Here is a 26,265-nt window from a genome sequence, read left to right as displayed (position 1 = left end):
GGGGATGGGGGGATGGGGGGATGGCCCAAAATTCATCAATCTGGTGGGGGAAGCTTCTGTCCACGGCTTCTCTTAGATGGCCAGCCTACCAATTTCCAGGAATTCCATTTGAAGTGTGGCTTGAACCCGTGCGCCGAGATCCAGCGTCTTGGGAGGGTGAGAAGTATTCTGACCAAGGAGAACTCCAATGGAAACCTGTCCATCGACCAAGCGTGTCACAAATCAACTGTAGTTTCACTTCCAAATATCTGATTCAGTTATCATTCAGCACTCCACACAGACACCCAGCGTGGAAAGAAATTCGTTATCAGAATGAGACTAGGTTGCGAGTCCCGTTTAACAACACAAGCCCTTGCAGCAACTGACTGACATAGTTATTGGCCAACAATTTTCCGTGCCCCATGCCAACAGCCAGTGTTACACAATGCCCAGTTCTAGGGATAGACGTCAGGAGCTTCTCAGACATTATCCAGATGCGAAAACATAGCGATGATTTCAGCGGCTCTGAGCTAGTTCGTCACGGGCTCTCGAGGCCCTCAATAGTTACGCCGCTAACTTGAAGGTTATCCGTATTGTCGGGCCATACTCACTCACTTTCAAAAGCCACCCCCACCATTTGAATCCGTCAAGTTGGTGAGAGTTCGGGGAAATTCCAACTGAAGCATTCTATCTCTCGGACATCCCGAACGATCTTGTTAGACGGTCGCTAGATCGTTACGCCAGGCTGTTAGAGGCGGCGCTACCAGATGGCTCTCTCAAGTCTCAGATCTCGCCCTTGGAACTATTACAAAAATGTCCGAGAGACACTTTGGCCCATCAGGGTCTGTCAGAAGACGACTAGTGACCTGAATTCCATGCAGTCGGAGACTCCAGCCTTCTGAATTTCATCTCCTACATATACGGGGCACTGAGGTCATATCGTTCGTGTCATTGTTAAGGATTTACGTACTTGTTGAAGTCTCTTCGTACGTCTCCGCCAGTGTACGGAGTACAGATCGAGGCAGTGCCTCAAAAGGATGTAAAGGTCATAGATTCTATCATTCTATCCTCTACGTGAACGTCCTGGGTTGTGCCGCTAATAGCTGCTAAAGAGTTGTGAGTATCTATGTGATCCCGGTCACATAAGTGAGGTTACGATATCCGAAGACAGACGAACACTCGCGTAGCAACCAATGAGAGTTATGGTCATGTCGATCATAAATGCGAATGACAACTGTGTGAAGTGCTTTCTTTGACCTTAATGTTTGTCACTTGTGCGCCACTTGGACGCTTTATTTAGCCCGTTCCCCATTCCTCTTTAGAGAGTCAACAGATGCTGCTAGCTAGAGGGCAGTTTTCAATTGAGTTCTCGTTTGCTAGCACCACTATCGGACCAGGATGCAGGAACATGGAATCTTTGAGCCGCTAGCTGAGCGCCAGCGAATTCGTTTGAGCAAGATTAGGCACTCAAACGGTGAACGGGGGGCTGCTAACCCTGTTCAGGTTGATTCGGCGTCGAACAAGGTTCCTGTTTCTTTTTGCCGACAGGGGTTCGGGCAGGCGATGTTTCTTGCTCGGCCGAGTGTCTCGTGGACAAGGTGTTGAGAAGATTCCGAGGCATTTGGTGTTGGTGGTGATCCAAATTGTCTGTATATCGACTGCAGGGTAGGCTAATTATCCAACGTGAATACTTGTTCTTAGCTGTCAACAAATGCCCTTACACTTCACTAGGTCAAAAAGAAAGAGGCGGCCAAATAGCCATGGGAAGGAAGTATCTATACAGTTGTACTAAGTATTGAGATCGTGATGGGATTTTTCACTTTCAGTCCCCTCCCCACAAGAGTCAACTAAACGTCGCCCCTTCAGGCTGTCGAAGGAACGAGCTACTGCATGGATTGGTGTTAGCCAGACTCTTCCAGATCTAAAAAAATTAAATCATGATGCTATAGTCAAGATGCGTTGAGCCTAAGATCTAGGCGAGGCGCCGAGCCAGAACTTTGTAGCCCTATCAGAGAACAGTGTGGCCAGAAGCTTAACCTATCGATGAGATAACTATGCCAATTCACAGTGGCTTGATCGGACAAGGGGATGTGGGAATATTGATTCTTGGGCTTCTCACCGTGACATCTCGATCAGTTAAGTTTACCGAACTATAGAATATACCAGGAATGGCCGAAGTTGACTTTTCAGTAGTCAACTTGTTGTTCGAGACTCAACTAAGTACTGATCGGTCGAAATGGCTTTCCTTAGTAAAAGACGTGTCTGCATTCACAAAGAAGCCGTTCTCAGGTAAGTGAGGGAACAGTAATGTTACAAGACAATATATCGACTTATTGACGAGGTTTATGAGGAAAATAAGAGAATGGTTAGAAACCACATTGAGAAAACTATCCGCACTGTAGATTTGCACTTAATTTCCGGTACATATACAGTGTACAAATAAAAAGGACACACTATGCCCCAGTGTTTGCAAAGGCAACTTGATTTGAATTGTGCTGGTAGGCTGACGTGGGTATGCCCGACCATCATCACCAGTTGCTAAAGACATCAGAGGACACCACTGCGGCTCCCATACTGTACTGATCAAAAGCGACATCGCTCGTAGAAAGCTAGTCTAGAGGCTACCACGAGTGTCAGCACCAGGAGCGTCTCGTGCCGTTCGCATCTGTTTTCGCATATTGGCAGTGCGAATGGAACCTACGTCATATACACACCGTATCTATCATGAGCGACCTGCAGCGAGCATGGGCCAAGGCCAAGTACAGCATATCTAACGATACATTTGACGAGGTCGATGAGGAGCACGAGAATGATGTACTCCCCGAGTTGCCGGAGCCTGTCGACGATGACTCTTCCTCAGCCTCGTCCGCCTCATCCGTCTCCTCGACAGGAACCATCATACCGTCGCCCAACCAGAAGCTGTTCGCTCGACCTCAAGGGTACTTTCCAATCAGCATTTTGATCAAGTGAAACATGGCGGGACTGACAGGCTACAGAGTCGCCCGCGGCAGGACCCTGGAGCAGATCCCCTGGACAACCTATTTTGAGCGCGAGTTGTCTCTGAAGTCAGAGCAGGAACCGGAAGTAGTCTATCATGCCTATCTTACTTCACCGGTCGGGAAAGGGCCATTGTTTGTGATGCATCATGGTGCCGGATCATCAGGGTTGTCGTTCGCCGTTGTTGCCTCTGAAATAAAGAAGCGGTTGTCAACAGCAGGTATCCTGGCCGTTGACTGTAGAGGTCACGGGTCTACAAATGCACCTGGCGAAAAGGCCCTTGACATGAGACTTGATACTCTATCTTCGGATCTGTTCAGCATTGTGCAGCTCACAAAGAATGAGATGGCCTGGCCAGAGATGCCCCCGATAGTGCTCGTGGGACACTCCTTGGGCGGAGCAGTTGTTACTGACCTGGCCAAGTCCGGTAGGCTAGGAACGTCAGTTTTAGGGTATGCTGTGTTGGATGTTGTGGAAGGCTCCGCGATAGATGCTCTACAAAGCATGCACACCTATTTGTCTACGAGACCACTGGGTTTCGCAACTCTGCAAGCAGGTATCGAATGGCACATTCGATCTCGGACGATACGAAATTCCATCTCTGCTCGGACATCTGTTCCTGCGCTACTCGTCTTCAACGCGAACGACGACCCGACAAGGCCGTGGCGATGGCGGACCAACTTGGGCGCAACACAGCCTTACTGGGAAGGTTGGTTTATAGGGCTGAGCAAGAAGTTCTTGGGGGCCAAGGGAGGAAAACTCCTACTGCTCGCTGGTACTGACAGGCTGGACACCGAGTTGACTATCGGTCAGATGCAGGGTTTGTTAACCGTTGGACTAACGCCTCTTTCTGAACATTGTGTACTGATTGACCGACAGGGAAATATGCCTTGCAAGTGTTCCCCGAGGCCGGTCACTTCATTCACGAAGATTTGCCGGAGAAGACAGCCGTTTCGCTGGTCGACTTTTTTCGCAGAAACGACAGGAGTGCTCTCGTGCTGCCTCCTAAGGTTTCGGATCTTCTCAAACAGGGTAAAAGAGTTTGAAGGAGACTAAATTGACAAGGACCGACGTGTTACTCATGACGTTGGCTTCATCAAACCTTGTTTGATGCCGACCCAACGAGCGGCGCACCGCCCAAGAGCCGGATTATACTTTCAAAAGCACATTGAAATTTGAAAGTGGGTAGGTTAATATGACAGTCATGCAGAATGCAAACATACAACCTGCCACTCCAGGTTCCTTCCGAGCATCTTACAGATCGTAAGAGAGGATGTGATAGCAGTTCTGATGGCGGTGGCTAGCAAAGGAACTATTGAAGGAGGCGTTCTATTGAGCAGAGATAGACTTGCTGTGAATAACCGGGCTGGACCCCAAAGATAGAAGCATGAATTGAGACGCTAATAAAGGATCAATAGTGATTGCCAACCATTCCCGGAGGATCCAGACGCTCTTATGTTCCATATCCTTGATATAGCCTTGATATTCATCATGTACCTGATAATGAATTTTCCCTTTCGGTGTACTGGCACCAAGGTTGGCATGCTCCAAGAACGCTAGGACGATCAGAAAGAGACTAAGTTCTATTGACATGAAGTGGCTAGGGGAGGAAAGAAAACACAGGCCCTTGACCCTAATCAATAAAAATATTTAGGTAAATCTAGCCTAAGCTAAGGGGGTTCTTTGCTAAGTTTATTTTGACACCCTATATCTAGGTCCGGTGTTTTCTTGCTCCCCGAGGAGTGGCTTGTATTGAGAAACATTTTCTGAAACCAGGCTACCTTGCTACCCTTATTGATTACATGTCCCATGTTGTGTATGTAGTATACAGTACAACAAGAACGATACATCGTGTTCAAGTTTGAAGTCAACTGAAATTATTGCAGATGTTTGGGTATTGATCATCTTGCCCGCGGGGCCGTTTCACCCGATTATAAGGCGGTTCCATAACGATAATGATGCGTGCAATCTGCCGAAATGATCTGGGACATAAAAGCTAATGTGTTATATTGACCGAGTGGCTTAGATCCCCTACGGAAGGTTGATTATATTTGCCGACTAAATGAACACGTAGAAATGTGGCGATTGGCTGGTGATCTGCATATGTATCATTTGAGTTGGTGGAATTACGGATACGGTTCACACATTTTGCCGCTTCTGGGGACCGGGAGCGTCTATTACGAGGGGAACAGGCCCGCTAGCATGGTTACTTACAACTTAGGTCAGGGTGCTCAAGAGTACATAATGGGCGTAACTAGCTCCTGTGTAAGCTTGTTGCCTTTGGTGAGAGCTGCTGGGTAAAACTGTCTTGTCTCACTTAAGGAGTCTTTTTCTAAATCTACAACGCGCGTACGTCAAACCGCATAACTCTCTCTTCTTGACATTCATTCAGTTTCAATTTCAATTTCAATATCTTTACTGTCCGAGAATTCACCATGAAGTTGTCTGTATTCACATCCGTCATCCTGGCTGGCCTTGTTGCCGCTCAGCAAGAGAAGTTGCCAAAATGCGCTGTATGTCGCAGAGCCTCCCTCGTCAGCTGAGTATTCAGACTTGATACGTTACTGCTCGCAATTCGACGATGCTAATCCCTTCTGTCTACCTATATAGCAACCATGTGTTGACGAGTACACTACCGGTGGCGGTGTCGCGGGATGCGGACAGCTCGACGTCAAGTGCATCTGCAGCAACAAGAGCTTCCTCTCCGGCATCGCATGCTGTCTTGAGGATAAATGCAATGCCTCCGATCAGGAGACCGCCGTCAAGTACGCGAAGCAGATCTGCTCGACCGCCGGAGTGACCAACCTTCCCGACCAGGTTACGTGCGACAAGAATGCCGCCTCTGGCAGCGCTTCTGGTACCACTACTCCCACTTCCAGTGCTAGTAGCAGCCAGACCACGCCCGCGACAAGCAGCGCTGGTGGCGATAGCGGCAATGCTGCTGCGCGTGAGGGCGCCGCTGGTGTCTTGGGTGTCGTCATGGCTATGCTCTTTGCCCTGTAAGGGACAATAACTGTGCCATATGATTCGTTTCATCATCAAGAGGAGGGATATAATTAGGAATACAAAGAAGTTGTGTTTTCTGTTCTACACATGCGAATTTGTGGAGTTTGAAGCCATACACTAGGTACTATGTGGTCGTTACAAGACTGCTCTTAATGGTGATGGTTTATAAATTTATATCAATTGAAATTCTGTCTCAAGACATATTCCATACTCCCAATACTTGGTCCGGAACATACTTCTATTCTGGTTCCCATGTTAGGTCTAACTAACATCTTCGTTCTATGAGCCAACACAAAGCGCTTACACCAGCACCACAATTGGAGATCAATTGCATTAGGTACTGGTTGTTTGATGCACGATCAACAGTTCTGCATTAAGCCCCTGACACATCGGCCCATCATCATGGCTGCTCGTCTTAGCGCCCATGGCTGGTTCATGAGCAAGAGCTGGTCACTAAACGGCAGGATTGACTGCAGTTGAAATATGAAAGATAATTTTAGATTCGACAGAAAGGAACTGAAACATAAGAGTACCTTACCTGAAGTATATACAATTGACGTCAAATAAATTGTGTGACTGTTACTCTTAAACCTCAGTCCCGCAGTATCCAACGTACCATACGGGCTCATATGCCTCCTGGAATGGGTCGATTTTCGGAGCCAAATTTTTAAAGATTGGCGACGTCAGCCCATTCTTTGCGCTGCGACTTCGCACAACTTTTGCTACTCAATCTAGGTAGGTATCTACAAGAAAAACCCTCCCACTTCGCACAGCTTCTGGAAATAAAACCAATTACGCTGGCCATTATGAAGAGAAAAGCGGAAGCAGCTGTTGGATCCTCCAAGGCCAACAAGAAAAAGTCCAAGCCTTGTAAGCACGGTCAATCGTTCTTTCGCGACCTTCCACTCACCAGACTTTTTCAGCTTCAGCTTTGACCGCAGAGGAAGCTCAGAAGCGGTTTCGTGCTGGGCTTTTCGACAAGAAGGTCCTCGGTTCGTACACGGATCAATATGCTCAGTCAGAACCTTATAAGCATGCCGTCATCAACGGCCTTGTTGACGATTCCCTTCTTCGATCGGTCCGCAGCGAGATCAAGGCCAACGTCGAATTCACCCCCAAGGAGACCGATATTTACAAGATCCACCAGTCAGGCGACCTGGCCAACCTCGACGGCCTAGACGACGAGTCTCTAGCTAAGCTGCCTTCGCTGCTCAAGCTGCGCGATGCTATATACTCCGAAGCCTTCCGCAACTATGTCTCTCACATTACCAATTGCGGCCCGTTGAGCGGTCGCAAGACTGACATGGCTATCAACATCTATACGCCTGGCTGCTACCTCCTTTGCCATGACGACGTCATTGGTAGCCGGCGCGTTAGCTATATCCTCTACCTCGTCGACCCCGACACGCCCTGGAAGCCCGAATGGGGTGGCGCGCTCCGTCTGTTCCCCGTACAGGAGCTCAAGGACAAGGAGGGCGAGATTGCCAAGACACCGCTTCCTGACGTTACAAAGATCATTCCGCCTGCATGGAACCAGCTGAGCTTCTTCGCTGTCCAGCCTGGAGAGAGTTTCCACGATGTCGAGGAGGTCTATCGCGCCGAAACCAAGGAGCAGCTTGAGAAGGACGGTGGTCGCATTCGCATGGCTATCAGTGGATGGTTCCATATTCCCCAGATTGGAGAGGAGGGCTACATCAAGGGAGAAGAGGAGAGAAACGCCAAAAACAGCGGCTTGATGCAACTTCAGGGCAATCCTGCTCAGTACGATATGCCTCAGCCTCAGGTTATGAAGGTTGATAAGGCCAGTCAGGAGGGCTTCGATGAAGCTGATCTTGAATTTCTGCTCAAGTACATCTCGCCAGCATACCTGGTTCCCGACGCCTTGGAAGAGATCTCCGAGACCTTCAACGAGATGTTTGAAATCACCTTGCCAGATATTTTGGGCAAGAAGTTTGCCCAGCGCCTAAGGGACTACGTTGAGGCTGAGGAGAAGAAACCCGCACAAGAAGATACCCCTACGATAGAAAAGACGACTTCGTGGCGTGTAGCCAAGCCTCCTCACAAGGCGCGATATCTCTATCAACAGCCCAGCGGACCTGATCAGCTTCGCACCTCACAGGAGGAATCTCCCATCACTGAACTTCTCGACATCTTCCTACCCAGCCGTCAGTTCCGCCAATGGCTCCAGATGGCCACAAAAACCACCATCGAAAGTGCCGATCTCCTCGCGCGTCGTTTCCGCCGCGGTCTCGACTATACTCTCGCCACTGGCCATGAGGGCAAGGCGCGCGTCGAGATTAACCTTGGATTCACACCTACATCTGGCTGGGGCGACGATGAGGAAGAGGATCCCGAGGAAGAAGCTGAAAATCAGAACGGCGAGGACATAAAGAATAAAGGAAAAGGCAAAGCCAAGGCTGTAGAGAAAAAGAAGAAGGAAGAGGAGGAAACACCTGAAGTCGGCGGCCAAGAGATCTTCATGTCCGGTGACGATGATGCCGATGACGATGCAGCCGTATACAAGACAGGCGGCGACGATGACGACAACATTCTCTTCTTCCAAGCTGCGTCATGGAATAAGATGACTATTGTTATGCGTGACAGCGGCGCTCTTAAGTTTGTCAAATATATCAGCAAGAGCGCCAAGGGCGACCGATGGGATATCTCTGGCGCCTTTGAGATCGAAGAGGAGGAGGACGACGATGAAGACGCTGGCGAAGGAGCTGCGCCAGATGATGACGATGATGATGAGGAATTCCAAGGCTTTTCACCCGATGCAGCTGAGAGCGACTCTGAATAAGAGCGATATGAGAATACAGGTTGATGCTTGCATTTTATTGCAATAATAGATACCAGGACAAAAAAGCACGGTAATGATTGAAAATCTGTTTGATAATAAATTCTTTTTAAATAGCCTTCTTGATGCAAATTGACACGCTTTCGCGTGATAGTCTCTGTGAAACTCCATCGTGGTATCATTATAACCAACTCCCGATATACCGCCGTGATTCCGTTATATGTGCATGTTAAATATTGAATGTCCCAAAAACCTGATTCATGTTTGCCTTTACTCTGGCGCTCCTCACAACCCAAGAGCGGGTTCGGATTTATGGTTGAAGAGGCTAGCCACTTCTGCCTGCAATAGCTCCGTAATTCCCTGCGCTTCTTGTGTTCTCCCAGATTGGGTCAAGTGGTTGACTGTGTCGTGGCCTAAGAAGGCGAGCCATGATACGGTGCTTAGCTTATCTGGCTTCGACTTCTTAGGCTCAACAGTATTAACTAGCTGCCGTAATCTTTGCTTGTCTTTGAAGAAGTTCAGAGCAGGAAGGTGATCGGGATGTGTGGGGTGGTAAAGGTGTAAATGAGCACGTTCCAAGAGAAAAGGTTGTGGCAGACGATCGGCCGTGGCAATATGAGCATCAAACAGTTCTTCAGATGGAGCCGGTCGACTGTAGGATTCGACGGTCGAGAGCCATGAGACTGACCTCCATGACGAGACTAGAAGATCTGATAGTAGTGGGCTGGTCCGGAAAAGTTGCTGTGCTTGCAACATGGTAGAGATGCCTGAGTCAAGGTTGCCATATTGAGGCTGACACTTGGTCTTGACGAGTTCCCCGAGTAAGTTGGATGCTCTCCTGAGACGCTTTTCATTTGTCAGGTCTCCGGAAGTGTTATTGATTGTTCGCGCAAGCCATTCCCAAGCAATCTCCTCCATGCCTTCCGCCACCAGGAACGGAGACAACGCTCTGATAAAAGAATAATTGTCCATGAACCGTAGATCCTGCTCAGCACCGCAAGCTCGGAGCCATCTTATGATACGGCTTGACATACCCGATGTAGCTAGACCCCCAAGGCCTGGCTCATTCGCCTGCAGTTGCTTTGCTTTGGCGACCATCACACCAATGGCGGCCTTGGGTGTCATCAATCCTCGAGCTACAGCATGGTCGAAAACCTCTATAGGATCACGCGTTGGTGCAGCCAAAGAAGGCGATGCTAGGTTTGAAGGGAACGTCGATGTGACATCTTTGTTGTAGCTGAACAGCGGGTTCGACAGGATATCTTTCAAATGCCGGTTTGTAGCAGATAGTCGGGCAGGATCAACATCTATAGGTTTCGTGGCAGCCGGTGATAGACTGTTGGGGCTCTCTCCATATTCGCGATCGAGCTGTTTTCGAAAGGAAGTCTTGAGACCGTCAAGAAGCTTTTGAGATTGCTGTTTCGACAAGGGTAGAGGTTCGTGATAGGATGCGAACAGGTTCTTGAGTGACTGAACCGACTTCGTTGTGAACATGGCGGGCCAGAGAGTGTGAGTCTGGTAGGCGGTTGTATTGCTGTCAGACCCTACCCTCAATAACACCAGAGGGATGTAGGGATGCAACGAATTGTCGGGAAAGCAGTGTGGAGTAGAGTCAGTGTTGATGGGTTTCGGACTCGGTCATGCGTTCTGAAGTTGAATCTAGCATGATGCCATCGTCGAACGAGTTACGCCACAAAGCGGGCCGCTGAGACGCATCATGTGATGCAAGGGGTTCCAGCCTCGGGTGGCTCACTCCAAAACATGGGGAAAGCCACCACTGCTCCTTTGACTTCCAAGAGGCTCCTACTCGTCATGCTATACCTTTCTCAAATACATTTGCAGATCTATATTAATCTCTGGGTCTGAGCGGCCTGTTACAGCAAGCTACTGGTGTTCTTTACGCCCGATAGAGGGCGAAATACACGGTACATAGTATGAACACAAAATGTGAGTATGAATTGCGGATGAATACATACCTAGGTATGCAAAGCAAGGAGTGGAGGGAGCTTGAGTGGACACAGCCTGACTGCGCTAAGCGTGCAGGTGGGTCTCAAAATAATCCGCACACCAAAGCTCTCTCACCATAGTAAGACAGAGTTACTGACATAAGTAAGCAGGTCACAGCTAGCCTTTAATTCCACAATACATTTCTGTCAGCCTTCTTGTGTGTGCGTATTATTTTGCGACCCACCTGGCGTGCTTGTGTTGGAAGAGCCCCTGGCCTGAAAATTGGTCTTTGGCTGGTGTATCGAGACTTCGATGATCGTCTAGCTCATTCCTTTTGAGCGCTAGATGCGGCCAGTCAAAAGTACCAGTACGTGATATTGTGTGAGGGTGCCTGACAGGAGCCTCACAGCTTGCGGGTGAGTGCTGACAGCCGAATATTCAGGTGCCGCATTCTCAAACCACCATTCGCAATGTATTGAGGACATGGCGCTTGATTATCTGACCGGCGTGTAACCACCAATTGCGTCTCAATGAGACTCGGCACGCCTGAGAAAAGAGCGGTGATGGAAAACGCGCCTCTAGGAACATGTATTATCGTTATGCTTGACTTTCCGCATGAAGCATCTGATAGGCAAGTCCCTGTCCCTGAAATGCGAATGTGACGTCCTTCTCCAACATTTCGAGTCCAAGTCCGATTATTTGCTACGTGCTCGTGTGGGCTTCTCGCAGGGGCCCGAACACGGCGAGCTCCAAACTCCAAGATCCTTGGCTAAACTTGGGGCTAAGCGACCAAGGGAAGGTCAAGGCCTCTGACTCTCGAGGTACCGAGTGACACAGAGACGGCAAAGGACAGCTATGCGTCCGACAAGTAGATGTACTTGCGGCCATGCCGTTGAGGTACTGACGCCACCTGGCAAACTGTCTCCAATAGCTAGGTCGATCTGCTTCCGGCCAGGGCAAAGTGTCGACGTCGGACGTTTTCGATTGGACGAATTGAATGTTTTAGATCCTTGGACGCTTTGGTTAGGGTGTTCAGCGCAGCGTGGGAGCACCTATTGAGCCACTGTAAGAGGGCTGAGATATAGCGCAGACGTGTCTGTCAAGGGGGCCAGAAGAGGCCTGAAGAAGGGACCTCACGTTCTCACAGCCGCTAGAGGCAAAACCTTCGTAACCTAACCTCCACCTCCTCCACTGCCACTGACGGACGGAGCTGGTGCTGAGTGCCCTGAAAGTGAACGCAAGCCCAAGGCTCCATTTCTTCTGCTTTGCTTCTGGGGAAAACCTCGTCCCGTCTCCTCCTCCTCTCCCTTTGACTAGCACCAACCAAAACACAATAAACTCTTTCCTCTCTTCTCCATCCATCATCGACGCCTTCAACTGTCGACCACGGATTCACGGTCGACTTTGTCCTTCAACCTGCCTGTTGTTCCCGCAGAGGACAGCTGACAGGCCGCTTCCTTTTTTTCTTTCATTGACTTCCTCTCCACACTTTGAGTTTGAGCCTCCATAGCTCTCCTCCCGCACAACACGCACACACACACACCCAACCCCATAATCAAACACAACCCATCTAATGTCCGAAGTGACTTCACGGACGTCCGCCTCGCGTGGCAGAGGCTCTGGCCGCGGTGGTAGAGGAGGTTTCGCCGGTCGCGGCGGCCGACGAACCAATGGCGACAAGCCCGACCACAGTACCGCTGATTCCCAAGGTGCATTCGAAGATGAAGGAGACTTTGGCGAGCTTCGAAAGCAATATGGCGACAAGACTTCGGTGATTCGTGAGATGTTCCCCGACTGGTCTGAGGCCGATGTCCTTTTTGCTCTCCAGGAAACAAACGGCGACGAGAACGAAGCCGTCACCCGCATTGCTGAGGGTATGTTACGCTCTTTATCCACATCAACCTCAGTCCACCCACCCCTCGCGCCTACGCTATACACGTACAATCCGTTTAGGATAGCTGCGCACCAACTCCCCACTGCCCTCGTGACCTGATACTACCTGTTTCTGCTGCTAACATGTGCTCTCTTCCAGGAACAATCTCTCAATGGGGCGAGGTCTCAAAGCCCAAGAAGGCTTCCCGAGCTAAGGTTAAGGACCAAGCTCCCGCATCTTCGAACGACGCGACGTCTACTGGACCCCGAGCCACTCGTGGCGGCCGAGCAGTATCTGAGGGAGGCCGTGGCCGAGGCCGAGCTACAGATCGAGGAGGCCGTAGCACACGTGGCCGACCCTCTGCCGCTCCCACTAACGGCGCTGGAACCAAGGACAGCTCAGCCTTGTCTGTTCCCACAGAGGAGTCATCTGCTTGGGGCACTAAGGAACCTAAGAAGGATATCTCAGAGGAGAACCAGCCCATTGCTGAACAACCTGCCCCATCTGCAACAACAGAGGCACCCAAGCCTGCTGCCCCTGCAGTGAAGACCTGGGCAAGCATGCTCCGTCAGTCCGCTCCGCCCAAGGCCCCGCCCAAGCCAAAAGAAGCTCCTGCTGCTCCTCAGCCAGCTGCTGAACAAGCTGAAACTGAAACTGCCCCCGAACCTATCGAACCCGAGGCTGAGGTCGTGCCCGAGCCCGAGTCCGAAAACGTACCTGCCCCTGCCGTCGACGAAGCTGATGAGACTACACCCGTTGTCGATACCGCTACTCCCGCCGAAGTTCCTCACGTTAATGTAGAGCCCGAGGTGGCTCTCCCCCCCTCCAAGGACGAGCTTACCGAATCAAATCTTGAACAGGTTGTTGACGAATCCAAACCGCCTCCGACTGGCACTGTAGCAAGCACCGCCGCTGACTCTTGGGACCCTCGACAGAACCCTGCAAGTATTACTGCTACACCCATCTCTGCTGCTCAGCAGCAGCATGCTGCCCCTCCCAGCGGATTCGCTGCTACCGCTGCTAAAGCTACAGCTGAGCGAACCGCCCGTACTCCCAGCCATCATCACCATCAGCGCCGTGTCCTCGACCAGGAAGAAGCTGTGCGTATGCCTGGCAACCGAGAGGTTGACCGAGCTGCTGTCCAATTTGGAGCCTTTAGCCTGAATGGTGAAGAAGATATTGACGGCGACCGAGAGGAGCCCGAAACTAGAGCTCAACCCCCCGCCGACTCGCCTATCACCCATCCTCGGACCTCGCTTCCTCCCGCTACTCAGGCGGCTGTCCCCGACTCATTCGCACAGAAGCCCACTTCTACAGTTGCTCCTATCGCAGCTCCTACCGGTATGCTATATATTGACATCAAGTTTGCTCTTGTTTAAACGCTGACATTTCACAGCTCCAGCTGCGCAGGCGCAGGCTCAGATTCCTGGGCAAGGTCCTGCTAGCGCTCAGCAATACGGTCGATTTGGCCAGGCTGGTGTTCAGGAGACAGTCGGAGTCCCCCAGAAGCCACTGGACCCCTTTAACCAACAGAGCACTCCCTCTACTCAACCTCCCTTCGACAACTTCGCTGCTCAGACTTCCCAAGCGCAACAGCCTGGTGGGGCTTTCAGCTCCGCTCCCAGCGATTACTCCTCCTACTACACTGCGAACCAATCCGATCGAAACCCCTACAACTACTATGGCCAACAGTTCGGCCAGCAAGGAGGACAGGGCCAGCAGGATGGCACTGCGTCTCAGCAGCGGCCTTTTGGTGGCTATGGGGCATCTCAGGTTGATAACCTGAGCCAATACCCGCAGAGCGGTCTGCACAACCAACCCCGGTTTGGCGGAAGTGCTGTGGATGCTCAGAACAGCGGAAACAGCACTCCCAACCCTACTACACAGCCTCAGCAACAGCAGCCTCAACAGCCAGGCCAGCAGCAGCAGCCAGGCCAGGGATCACAGCCTCAGTCACACGGCCAGCAGTATCCCGGCTACAACCACCCCTACTACAGCAACCCGTATTATCATCAGTACTACTCTGGATACGGCCAAGGCGGGTTTGGCCCATATGGTAAGGGTGGCATGTATGGCCAGCCCTACGGCATCTCTCCCAATGCCCCCTATGATCACAGCTCATCGCCTGCTGGATTTGCCCAGTCTTCTCTTCATCGAGACAGTGGTTTGGGCTCTGGTCTTGGCGATTATGGCCGCGCGGCTACAACCCAGGCTGGCAGTCAGCCCGGCCTTGGTGGAAGCGCTTTCAACAGCGTCCATGATACCTTCAATCGTGGAGGCTCCGCTTTCCCGTCCCAGGGTCAGTCGTTCAACAGCCCAGCGCAGCCCGGCAATGCCACGGCTGATGACCTGAAGCCATTCGGCGAGCCCAAGGCCGCTTCTGGTCCTTCTCCCTCCCTGGGCGGAGCTCGACCTGGTTCCGCTACCAACGCCCCGCCTGCTCAGAGCGGTCTCCCGCCCCCCCAGAATGTTGGTGCGTATGGCGGTTATCCTAGCCATCTTCAAGGCCATGGCCTCCATGGTAGCAATGCATATGGTATGGGCGGTAACGCGGGTACCAACCAGCACGGAAATAGTCCCTATGGGTCATACGGACAGGGTTTCAGCGGCAGCGGTTACTACAGTGGCAACCAGCAGCAGCAGCAACAACAACAGCAGCAGCAGCGCGGCGGCTGGGGAGGCAACTATCATTAGAGATCAGATGCCCAGCAGGAGCGTAGCGACAGTCGAGGCCGATGCCTGACGACTGGCATGGTGGTAGCCGACGTAATGTGTTACGGAATATCTTAGGGGACGAGAGGTGAACTATGATCAAGGAGTCGGGGGGGTTATAATCAGCATGATGCATATGGCTTTCATGGAGCCGGACGAATATTCACTCTCACACCTCAAATGTGTCTACGTGTACGTGTACGATTGTTTCTTTTTTTACTTTTTCTCGAGAATCGCCTTAAGAAAAGATCAGGGTGGCATATGGCAAAACAAAACAAATCAAAGGAAACGGGAACGGGAACGGAATGGAATGGAAGGGCAAGGCGTTTCGCCATGGTCTTTTTCCACTCTTTCTTTCACTCTATCCCTCACTGTCATTCTCACTTTACCTGGTATTTCTTCATGTGAAACGCCTGAAGCTAAACAACGAGATTGCGTGCGTGTCATTTTCTTTCCCTGGATCAGGATTTGCTTGCTTTGATGGTATTTTTGGGTTGTTTGTCGGGGGAGGGCTCAACTGCAACGGCTGGTTTCTTATTTACGACAACAAACAAACTTTTGGGAGACGGGGTTGAACGCGTGTTCGTTTAACAATGTATTCTTTCTTGACTTGAATCGTAGGGCGATGAGGAAAGGGAAAAGGCAAGGCGTGCATGGGAGAAGGCAACGGAAAGGAATTGAATGAATTGGTTTGGTCTGGTCAGGCATGAGATTGAGAAGCTCCCTTAAACGGGCTTTGATCCAATGATATCGACGAAAATGAGAAAACTTATTGGAGAGGCAGGCATAGTAGTTGACGTGTGTGATGTGATGTGATGAGAGTAGTACATGAGTGACTGGATGGATACGTGCATATTGTGTAGACCGAGGTGGTTGATTGTAGCGAGGCTTGTTGGGGGGATATAAATCTACTTATGCAGGCATCCCCAGATAGGCGATAGACTCTGGTCTGACTTGCAAGTAAAGATGCCACCGAGGTCATGGCATCCCAATGTGTACCACGTAGATAGCAGCGCAGGACTTTGCGTGAGGAGAAGAAGCTGGCCACTTCGTATTGTATGTACGACTGACTACCAAGTCTGTTAACCGTGAAACTCGGCTACAGAGGAGATTAGTCACCAGCTCAAGCGGGGAGCTATGAACAAAAGAGGAGAAAGGGAGAGAATGACGGGATAGATGGCCTCTTGCTCTAGAATTAGGCAATAGATGGACTCGGTTGTGCTGTTGGTGCTGGATGGCTTTCTCCGGCAGCGGAACCCGGCATGTGAGTTGTGAGTTGGGGATGATGAGTGGGGTTGAGAATACCTTAATACCTACCTAGGTAGTAGTTATCACAGTGGTTCTTCTTGGAGAGAAGGGAAGAGAGCGTCTGTTGCATCCTGTAGGTAGCCTATCATGTCATTGAGATAAGATTCTTGTAGCAATGGTCAACTTAAGCTAAGAGTTGTATTGTCTATCTACTGAAGCTTGTTTGCCTGTCAATGTAACCAAGTGTTGCAGTTCCGGGAATAATATTATCCTCGTCAAATGAAAAGGAATTCGCCATTCGGCTAGACCCCATCCCATCCCCCACAGTCTACCCCAGTCAACTAAGACTAACTGACTGATTGATACGCAGGGGGCGAAAATAGCCCAATCCAAGAGCTCGCCAAAGGCATGTAAAAAGATCATGAGCATGTACAAGTATTTTTATCACCCAGAATTCAAGTCCCAGGTTTTCTGTCATCCCTCATGTCATCCATCCATTGGGGGTTTAGGCTTGGCTCTCAAGGGTTTGGGTCAATGTAATATATATTACCCTGGGCATTTCCCCATTGTTTCCGAGGCGATGACTTTTGAGACTCTCTCGTTCTTTTATTCTTGCTCCTTCGTTCGAGTGAGCAAAAAGAGTTGAGATAATGGCTGACCATTCCAGTGAGAAGAGACCAGATCTTGTCATCGACTCTGCTTCCCATCCAGGGCAGGAAAAGATTGTCCCTGGAGATGTGATCGATAACGAAAAGTCTTGTCACCCTCTCAGCTCCGACGATCGGCCTGAAGAGAATATCTCTTCCAACGATGACGGGAGCGGTGATGCAGAATCGGTAGATTCGAAAGATGAGTTGAGATTATCCAAGGCTCGCTGTATAGCTCTCGTCTGCACTGTCACAGGAGCTTCTTTTCTCAATGTGAGTCTACTATAACAGATAAGTATCAGACTCACACATTAACAATGAATGATAGACCCTTGCTAGCCAAAGCGTCGTTATCATCCTTCCTCAGATTGGTCGGGCCCTCGATGTTCCTGATACGAGACTTCAATGGGTAGTATCATCCTACGTCTTGACATTTGGCTGCTTCCTCTTACTCTGGGGTCGAATCGCAGACATCTACGGCAAGAGACTGATTTTCATCCTGGGGTCCTTTTGGGTTACTATCTGCTGTGTTGTCAATGCTTTTATACCCACTGAGATTGCATTCGATCTATTCCGTGGCCTTCATGGGCTGGTAAGTTACATCTTACTATGACACTGGACACGGCTGATATATCCAGGGCGCTGCTGCTAATGTTCCCACGGCGATTGGTATCCTCGGGACTACGTTTCCTCCCGGCAAGGCAAAGAACTACGCTTTCAGTGCATATGGTGTGTTATCTCCAAGTACACATACTCATCCGGAGTCTACTAATAACGCCAGCTGCCGGTGCTCCCCTTGGTAGCGTCTGCGGTAATCTCGTCTCTGGTCTCATTGCGGAATGGGCCAGTTGGAAATGGGTCTTCGGTGCCCTAGCCATCATGGCCGGCATGATCGCCGTTGCTGGTGTCTTCTGCATCCCGTCTCCGCCCCCGGAACTCCGACCCGAGCACAACAACCTCCGGTCCAAGACGGCGGCTGTGGACTGGATTGGTGCTACTCTCATCACATGTGGACTCCTTGCACTTATGTTTGCTTTGACAGAGGGAAACGTTGTTGGCTGGACTGCGCCTTGGATCCCCGTGCTCATCGTTGTTTCGTTTGGGGTCATCGTTGCATTCTTCTTTTGGCAGCGATACCTTGAGCAGAAGACGAATCGACCACCCCTCGTCAAAGTGTCAATCTTCAACAACTGGCGATTCACAGCCGTCATGATAATCATGGGCTTTTTCTTTGGTGGATTCAACAACTATCTCATCTACGCAACGTACTACTTCCAGGATTACCAAGGTCTCTCGCCACTACAGACAATGTTGCGGTTCATCCCTACTGGCGTAAGCGGCTTCGTGGTTGCTTTTTTCACGGCCTACTTCCTTTCACGGGTTCCGACATTCTTTATCCTGGCGTTTGGACATGTGGCTGTTTGCATCGCTGCTGTTTTATACGCCGTGCCAATTCCCCCGACTACATCATACTTCGCATGGGGATTCTGGGCTATGATCCTCTCTGTTGTTGGAGCCGACACGGCTTGGCCTTGCCTCACGCTCTTTACTTCACATGCTCTTCCCAGAGAGGACCAAGCTGTTGGCGGTGCACTCATCAACTCTTCTGGTATGATCGGTCGTGCCATTTCACTGGCCATTGCCACCTCGATACAGTCATCTGTCATGGCTAAAGAAAGAGGTGTGAGTGTTCAAGATGTTGGACCAGTCAAAGAATGGGATGCGCCGTCTCTAAATGGTCTTCGCGCCGGAGCTTGGACAAACTTTGGCATCCTTTTCATTGCACTCCTACTCGTTGTGTACACTTTTAGGAGTATGGAAATCATTGGAAAGATTCCAGATCGCCCGGAACGATCTGAGGGCGTGATTAACCAGGAAGATACAGACTCTGAGAGACGAGGATAATGAGGCTCCAAAGTGACAGAACAAGTCAAAAATAGGATATCTAACAAGCAAAGTAGGATCAAATATCTGACATTTACATTTGTTCCTGATTTGGTGATATTCATGTCAGAGCCGGTTCTTCTATTGCACCGTTATCCCATTCCGTGCCTTGATATCTCTCCGCCGGGCCATCAGTCAGACCGATCCATGGTGTCGTCTTGGCCAGAACAGCCGCTGGAAGTACATACAATTCAGCTCATAAGGGAGAAGGACAAGTATATTTATCTATATTGATGTCTCACTTCCAGATAGCCCCAACGTCCACGTCAACATAATGATCGACATTGTCCTTCTAGGTGCGACGGGCTACACAGGCCGCCTGTGTGCATCATACATGGCACAGGTCCTCCCGGGCAATGTATCGTGGGCCATCGCAGGTCGCAGCAAGAGTAGACTCCAAGCCTTACACAGAGAACTTCAACTTGAAGAACCAAAATGGCTGTTGTACGCCCTCGTTTTACATCCACTTATTAAAAGCCTATAGGTGCTGTGTACGCTCTTGACCTCGCCTCCGATGAAGCCATCTCCGAACTCGTCAAGACATCCCGTGTCATTATAAATACTATTGGCCCTTATGCTACCACATGTGGAACGTCTGTGATCAGAGCCTGCGCTGAGAATGGTACCGATTATGTGGATTGGTAAGCATACTCCAACTCACAGCGTGCAGGTCACATTCCAACTTACACCAACAAAGTAGCGGAGAGCCCGCCTGGATGCGAGGCATTATCGCCCAGTATGACACGATAGCCTGTAAATCAGGCTCAAGAGTATGACAATTAAGCAGTCTACTTTCCACTATTTGTCTGACGCTACTAGATTATTATGACCGCTGGCTGGGCTGCCGTTCCCGCAGATCTATCCGTTTATCTCGCCGCTCTGAAACTTCAACGTCACTTCTCTCTTCCTACTCGCGAAGTCCTGGTCTGTCTTGAAGACGTCCGCGGGTCTTTTAGCGGCGGAAGCCTCAGCTCACTGTGTAGCCTCGAGCCCGTCCACATGGCCCCTTTTGATTTATCTCCCGTGCCTAGGACTGAACAGCAAGTGGCCAAAACGAGGGTTCTCCCGCCCCCCAACGCTTTTGACGTCCAGATTGTTGATGAACTGGGCGTTTTAGTGGAAAGTACCCATGCACAGATAGAAGAGGCTGTCGTCGGCCGAAGCTGGGGCTTATACGCTGGTCATGGATCAGACTCCCTGAGCCCAGATGGCTACGGAAAGGATTTCTTCTTCTCATCACGAATGAAGTGTTCTAATGCTGTATCAGCATTAATGTTTCGAACAAGCCTCTCCCTTCTCACAAATGCCATCACGAAAATACCTCCTGTGCGCTACTTGGCCTCCCGGATGTTCCCACCATGAACAGGTCCGTCTGAGGAAGCCCGTAGAAGTCACTATTTCAAGTATCGCACTCTGGCTATAGCAGATAACAAAGGGGCTGAGCCTGTTCCGAAAGTTGAAGTTAAGTTCGCATATGGTGGTGATCCGTATGTGTTCACGGGCGTGGCACTGACGCAAGCGGCATTGGTCCTCCTGCAAGGTGTTATACCTGCTCACAAACGCGGAGGTATTTTGACACCTGCAGCATTGGGTGAGGAGTTTGTAACGAGGCTAAAGAAACCAGAGACGGGTGTCGGGATAGAGGTTGAAGTACTGGCCGAATAATCTGACCGTGTATAAAAGAAGATTCCTTGCTATATCGTGTTCGTGTCCAAATCTATGCAACATATAACACAATCCCAATGACAAGATAGTACCAGTTATCTATAGGGTATCAAAACACAATAATCACTCACGTCAACGTCCCCGGAGCCCTTCCTCAATGCCATGCTCGAATTCATCCTCCTCTTCCACCTGCTCGTCACGAGCAAGTCGCTTTAATCGCTCTCGTAACGCCGGATCCTGCTCCAACTCCTGCCATAGCTCAACATCCCATTCTTCGATGTTGTCACCGCGACGACTCTTTCCCCAGGGCGGCCAATCCCAAAGTCCAGCAATTAGGAGAAGCCGCTTCACGCATTTGAGAACAATCTCGAACAGACCCAGGAGCCCGAGTACAATGAATAATGTTGACCACCATACTGCGTCGTCCCCGAATAATTCCGTGAAACTATTTCGAATAGCGTATGGCCCAGACGGGCTACCAGCATAGGCTGCGTCGAGGAAACACAGCCAAGCGAACCAGCCGATAGTAGTAACAAAGAAAGATACCATGACAATGGTAGACTTGTAATGGGTTTCGAAAATGCTAAGCACGTTAGTCTCGAACTGGTACCCAAACGGGGTAATCACTTACAAAAGTTTCCAGTTGATCCAGAGAACTCCAACTGAAAATGTGAGCGTCCCCAGGGCATACAAGCCTTGGTCGCGCGCTGCCGGGGAGATCCACCCATAGCCAGCCCAGATGCCATACCAACAGACCACACCCTCGATGGCACCAAGAAGCATCCATCGACCAAACTTCCAGATGTTGAGGCCCTGGTTGCGCTGCCCGTAGACATAAAGCTCGGGAACGGCCAACAGTGTCTCGGCGCTGAGATCTTGCTCCCAAATTCCCATGCAGATAACGCAGAGACTCGTGAAAAGAGTATTAAAAACGGTGAGACTAGTAGCTTCATACAGAGACGTGCCGCTGTAGCCGGTGTATCTTTGGTACTGCGCTGTTGGCAGGTAAAAGAACATTTCCTTCCAGAACGTGTAAAGAATGAACTTGGCGGTACGGATGTAATTCCACCGTCCATGGACAAGCAGCATTCTCTGCAAGAATCGGAATTGAGCAATGGCATAGTCTGCCACGCGAGCTGCTTGAAGACCTTCCTTTCCAGATATACCAATGCCCACGTGGCTGGCTGAGATCATGGCCAAGTCATTTGCACCATCGCCGATGGCCAGGGTCAGGCCTCGACGTTTCCTACCATGGTATTTCTTGAGGCGAGATCGGACGGTGCTTACCAGCAGTGCTTTCTGCGCTGGAGAGGCACGGCAGCAAATGACCGAGTTGACCTGCAACATCACCGTAAAGAATGTGGCAGACAACTCTGGCGATTTTTCAACAGCTGCAAGCGTTTGGCCATCAATAACTACCACACTGTGGACTGAGCCAGCTGAAAGATCCTCTTGCAGGGCAATCAGCTGCGAGTCAAGACTTCCCTTGGTAATGTCGAGGATATAGAGATCTGAGCCGGGCCGGCAAATTCTGGCGGAGTGAGCGATGTTGATAGCGGTCTCTCGCTTATCGCCTGTAAGCATCCAGACCTTGATATTGGCCTTTCGCAACCTCTCAATTGTCTCAGGGACACCCTTCTGTAGCTTATCCTCAATGGCCGTTGCACCAACAAGATCAAACGACTGCTCGATCATGTCGCCAGCATCCTCAATGTGCTGTTGACGATCACTGAGGCTAGTCGTGGCCTCGTCCCATATCTTTTTCCACGCCTGATACTCTTGTTCCGTGATGAACTTTTGCGCAAAGAGTAGCGTACGAAGGCCCTCGGAGGCAAAGTCATCCATGTGCTTAAAGCACTTGGAAAATGTCTCAGAGTCGTCAAGCAGGGCTGGATCCTCAAGGAAGGCCAGGTGTTCGGGAATTGGTTGCTGGTAATGAACGGGAGTGTTCAAATACTGGCCTCGGGGGAGATCGATCGACACACCACGAGTCGCAATGGACAGAAGGGGCTTATCCTCCGAGCGTCTAGAAAGTCGGCCAAATTCGAACGACTTGCTTCTATCCACATTGGGCCGTCTGCTTGTACTCCGGTCCCTCGACACACCTGGGTTTCGTCGGATGGTGAGACTAGGCCTGCCACCAAAACTATTACGTGGCTCTTGCTGCTCGCTGCGTCGGTACAGCTCACGCTCGAGCTCAGCGCTCTTTCGAACCTCACTAGCTTTCTGCTTGGCAATCTGCGACATCTTAAGACGAGGTAAGATAGCAGAGTCGGCACCTTTGCAGATGACCGACACACGACCGTCTGGGAAACGAACAACGATCGACATCTTTTTCCTTGCACTGGTGAATTCAATCACGTCCAGGACCTCGTACTTGAGCTCTTCCTCGTGGCCATCAGGCTGGGTGACCCGAAGAGTGATGGTTTGCGTCGTTCGATTAATGACAAGGTAACCGAGTTCCTGAGCAGCCCTGACGAGAGCTAGCTCGTCGGGAGATGCTGCTTGAAACTCTAGCGCTCCGTTCTCCTTGTACTCAGGCAAACAGGTATGGCACAGAGCTACAGCGAGAATGTACTGCTTCGCCTTTCTAGCAAAACCTGAGTTAGGGCGGAGACGTAGGTATTCGATAAGGTCATTCGTAGTAACGTCGGGCTGAATATGATCCGGTCGTCCCGTTGAGCGCCATTGGGACGAAGACCTACGACTCCCAAAGGAGTTGCGCGAAGGTGCCATTGAAGGTCTCGAGGGTGCCATAGATGGGCGATGTGACATGGAAGGGCGAGGTGACATGGAGGGTCGAGATGGCGAGGCGACAACTAGTGGTGCGGATGGTTCATTCGACGACTCGGCCTGTTCCTCTCTGATAACGACTGTGACGGGGTCTGTCTTGTAAACTGAAGGCTCGCTTGGCTCAGACTCTTCATCGAGTTTGAAATCCTCCACTTCATCGACCTTTGGTTCCAGGTCCATCTCATGCAACCAAACAGTTCCTGCGACGCTGATCTTTCGAAATTTCATGATATTGTCCGTCAAGGTTCCCGTCTTGTCTGAGAAGACGTATCCCACCTGACCCAAGTTCTCAAGGATAGTATTCGTATTGCATCGGGCAGGGGTGTCCGTCTCTTCATCATACATTTCAACATCCGAGTTAAGCATCAGCAACTGGCCGATTTTGACGATTTCGAGGCTGATATAAAGCGACAGGGGTACGACATTGTTGAACATAATAATGAATGCAATGATGATCTGGTAGAAAGGCACCTTTGCTTGTTCCAGATACCATGAATGCCTTTCTGTGCTCTTTTGCCATTTGACATAGCCCATGGATACTCCAACAGATAAGACCACAACATAGGTGGCAAGGGTAACAACGATTTTGTTCACAACACGCTCGAGGGCTGGCTTTTTGGCTTTTGGATGCTTGTTAGCGTTCATGCGAATCTTGCAGTCCTCGCCAGTGTTGATTACTAGCCCGATTGCTGTATTGGTGTTGCGAACAACACTTCCGCGATAAATAACCTCATTTGAAGTCAGGGGCACAGTCTTTTCGCTGACTGTCACACGACCATCAAAGTTGTAGAGGTCAGGATTTGGGTTCTCAACGACGAAATCCGCCTTGCACTTGGAAATCCCCTCGATCGTATCGCAGCCTTCCAAAGCGGGCGTGACCTGCTTGCTCTTGAGATTGGTCTCTCCGTCGAGAGCCATGGTTTCGATGTACGCCAGCTTGTTCTCCCCGTCGCTGTGCAGCAAGACAAGGTCTGCGGGAATAGGCTCGTCTCGGCAAAGCCTGATGATATCTCCAACCTTGATCTCGCTCCATCTCACAGGAACCCATCGCAATCCATTGAATTCCTCCTCCGGCACGGGATGCGGCTCAGCGGTCGATTGGGTCAAAAACGGGTTAAGCTTTGTCCATTTATTAACTGGTCGTAGCTTTCCCGTGTATTTATCTTCTCGTCCAAGCACAGTCGCGAAGCCGGCGTTCTCGATTTTATCTAGGCGATACCTTCGATAGTCGTCGTAACCTTCTTTGACAATTGTTAACATCACAAAGAATAAAAGCGGTAGAATAGTAGTGTAGGATCCGGTCGTCGAAAGGCCTGGAATCTGGTGTGGCTGTTAGCAACAAATCCATGTTCGAGGTTCTGCTCATACATACCATCTGCGGTATACCAACGCAAAGGAAATAAAAGTTTCCAACGCGAGAGAACTGAAAGAAAAGTTGCTTGGGTATAAAGTCCCATACTGTATATCTTGACGTTCGGATGCTGTTGGAAACATATGCAAGACCACGGCGGGCATCGATCAAAGGGGTTTCGTGTTCGAGTTCGAGAGGTATACGTCGCCCATCAGTCGACACGGTAACATGTTTGCGACGCAGAATAAGCTCAACAACGGCCTTTTGGTATACATCTGCTGCAGCATCCTTTATGCGATTGACCAATGGCGCGGAGCGACCGGCACCACTGTTGCGACGGCGAACATTGACCTTTGAACTGGCTTTCGGTGATTCAGGGCCTGATGGCGACTCGACTCCAGATCGATCTTGGAACATGATGGCTTGGTGAGGGTGTAAAACGAGTGTATTGAGGTTGCCTTGGCCGACATGCGGGATGTTCACTGACGTCGCAATGGATCGATTGGCGTGACGGGGCGATTAACTTGAAACGAGTGACTACTGTTGTTGCTGCTGTATTTCCTGCCCTGACCCCAACTGTTCAACCATGGGGTAAAGGTCTCTGCCCGGGGGAGAGAAGACGGCTGAGCAAATCAAATCATGGGTGAGAGTGGAAGGGATGAAAAGGTGGTTGATCTCGATCTGGAGTAGGAATTTTGGCCTGCCTTGATTCGGTGGTGGCGTGTCTACCCGTGGTCAGGGTTGTCCGATGGTACGGAGTAGTCGGCTAGATAATAGGTAATAAGGATAAGCTTATACGAGGTGGCTGACGCGTTGTAACGGGAATAAACGAATATGAGTTTATTAGATATGAATTTAGTTTATCATGATTCGAGGAGGCTACCTATTTCTATGGGTGTATTGATGTTATGACAAGCTTTACAAGTAAAGGGATAAAATATGGGGAGTACGCGTGGAGCGTTGAGGCCGAACGGGAGGCTCCCGGCTCCTCCTCTAGTTATGTCTCAATCTGGGGGGAAGTCTTTAGGTATAATAGAGTTCATAACGATTTAAATCTGATAAACTTTTGCAATTACACCTCTGCGTTTCTAAGTAAATACTTACTGTACAAATTAATTAGAAGCTCTGATAATTGAACCGGAATCTCCTTCTCCGATTTACAGTTAGCTGCATATTCAAGATCTCTCTCAGAACTCAACCGTCATAGTGGATCGTAAAACCACCTGGGGGATACATACGTACCAAGACGATCATCAGCCAGTATCAATCTCATCATCCGGTAACCAGCTTAGGATCCTATCATTCT

At 50.2% G+C, this 26,265-nt stretch overlaps 8 protein-coding genes across 8 annotated transcripts; 6 read left to right on the top strand and 2 right to left on the bottom strand.

Moving 5' to 3' along the window:
- Window positions 1-2,703: 2,703 nt before the first annotated feature.
- FSUBG_9035 (phosphatase methylesterase 1) lies at window positions 2,704-4,022 on the top strand (the record flags this gene model as incomplete). Its single annotated transcript, XM_036687506.1, has 3 exons — window positions 2,704-2,918; window positions 2,976-3,796; window positions 3,856-4,022. The coding sequence occupies 3 exons, from the start codon at window positions 2,704-2,706 to the stop codon at window positions 4,020-4,022; spliced, it is 1,203 nt and encodes a 400-aa protein (XP_036535510.1).
- Window positions 4,023-5,411: 1,389 nt separating this feature from the next.
- On the top strand, window positions 5,412-5,979 carry FSUBG_9034 (CFEM domain protein; the record flags this gene model as incomplete). Its single annotated transcript, XM_036687505.1, has 2 exons — window positions 5,412-5,489; window positions 5,587-5,979. 2 exons carry the CDS (start codon window positions 5,412-5,414, stop codon window positions 5,977-5,979), a joined length of 471 nt encoding a protein of 156 aa, XP_036535509.1.
- Window positions 5,980-6,788: 809 nt separating this feature from the next.
- On the top strand, window positions 6,789-8,782 carry FSUBG_9033 (PKHD-type hydroxylase ofd1; the record flags this gene model as incomplete). The annotated part of the gene is made up of 2 exons (XM_036687504.1): window positions 6,789-6,852; window positions 6,906-8,782. The coding sequence occupies 2 exons, from the start codon at window positions 6,789-6,791 to the stop codon at window positions 8,780-8,782; spliced, it is 1,941 nt and encodes a 646-aa protein (XP_036535508.1).
- Window positions 8,783-9,064: 282 nt separating this feature from the next.
- On the bottom strand, window positions 9,065-10,273 carry FSUBG_9032 (uncharacterized protein; the record flags this gene model as incomplete). The annotated part of the gene is made up of 1 exon (XM_036687503.1): window positions 9,065-10,273. One exon carries the CDS (start codon window positions 10,271-10,273, stop codon window positions 9,065-9,067), a length of 1,209 nt encoding a protein of 402 aa, XP_036535507.1.
- A 2,026-nt stretch (window positions 10,274-12,299) lies between these two features.
- On the top strand, window positions 12,300-15,293 carry FSUBG_9031 (uncharacterized protein; the record flags this gene model as incomplete). Its single annotated transcript, XM_036687502.1, has 3 exons — window positions 12,300-12,600; window positions 12,759-13,940; window positions 13,996-15,293. The coding sequence occupies 3 exons, from the start codon at window positions 12,300-12,302 to the stop codon at window positions 15,291-15,293; spliced, it is 2,781 nt and encodes a 926-aa protein (XP_036535506.1).
- A 1,916-nt stretch (window positions 15,294-17,209) lies between these two features.
- Window positions 17,210-19,111, top strand: FSUBG_9030 (uncharacterized protein; the record flags this gene model as incomplete). The annotated part of the gene is made up of 4 exons (XM_036687501.1): window positions 17,210-17,479; window positions 17,535-17,798; window positions 17,845-17,935; window positions 17,988-19,111. The coding sequence occupies 4 exons, from the start codon at window positions 17,210-17,212 to the stop codon at window positions 19,109-19,111; spliced, it is 1,749 nt and encodes a 582-aa protein (XP_036535505.1).
- Window positions 19,112-19,506: 395 nt separating this feature from the next.
- On the top strand, window positions 19,507-20,512 carry FSUBG_9029 (uncharacterized protein; the record flags this gene model as incomplete). Its single annotated transcript, XM_036687499.1, has 4 exons — window positions 19,507-19,594; window positions 19,635-19,791; window positions 19,848-19,920; window positions 19,970-20,512. 4 exons carry the CDS (start codon window positions 19,507-19,509, stop codon window positions 20,510-20,512), a joined length of 861 nt encoding a protein of 286 aa, XP_036535504.1.
- A 435-nt stretch (window positions 20,513-20,947) lies between these two features.
- Window positions 20,948-25,376, bottom strand: FSUBG_9028 (phospholipid-transporting ATPase DNF3; the record flags this gene model as incomplete). Its single annotated transcript, XM_036687498.1, has 3 exons — window positions 20,948-21,398; window positions 21,447-24,928; window positions 24,981-25,376. The coding sequence occupies 3 exons, from the start codon at window positions 25,374-25,376 to the stop codon at window positions 20,948-20,950; spliced, it is 4,329 nt and encodes a 1,442-aa protein (XP_036535503.1).
- Window positions 25,377-26,265: the final 889 nt, after the last annotated feature.

This window comes from Fusarium subglutinans (assembly GCF_013396075.1).
Source record: "Fusarium subglutinans strain NRRL 66333 chromosome Unknown NRRL66333_c0000131, whole genome shotgun sequence".
Lineage (NCBI taxonomy): Eukaryota > Fungi > Ascomycota > Sordariomycetes > Hypocreales > Nectriaceae > Fusarium > Fusarium subglutinans.
The sequence above is the reverse complement of the archived record's forward strand: the minus strand, read 5'-3'. Positions and strand labels throughout refer to the sequence as shown.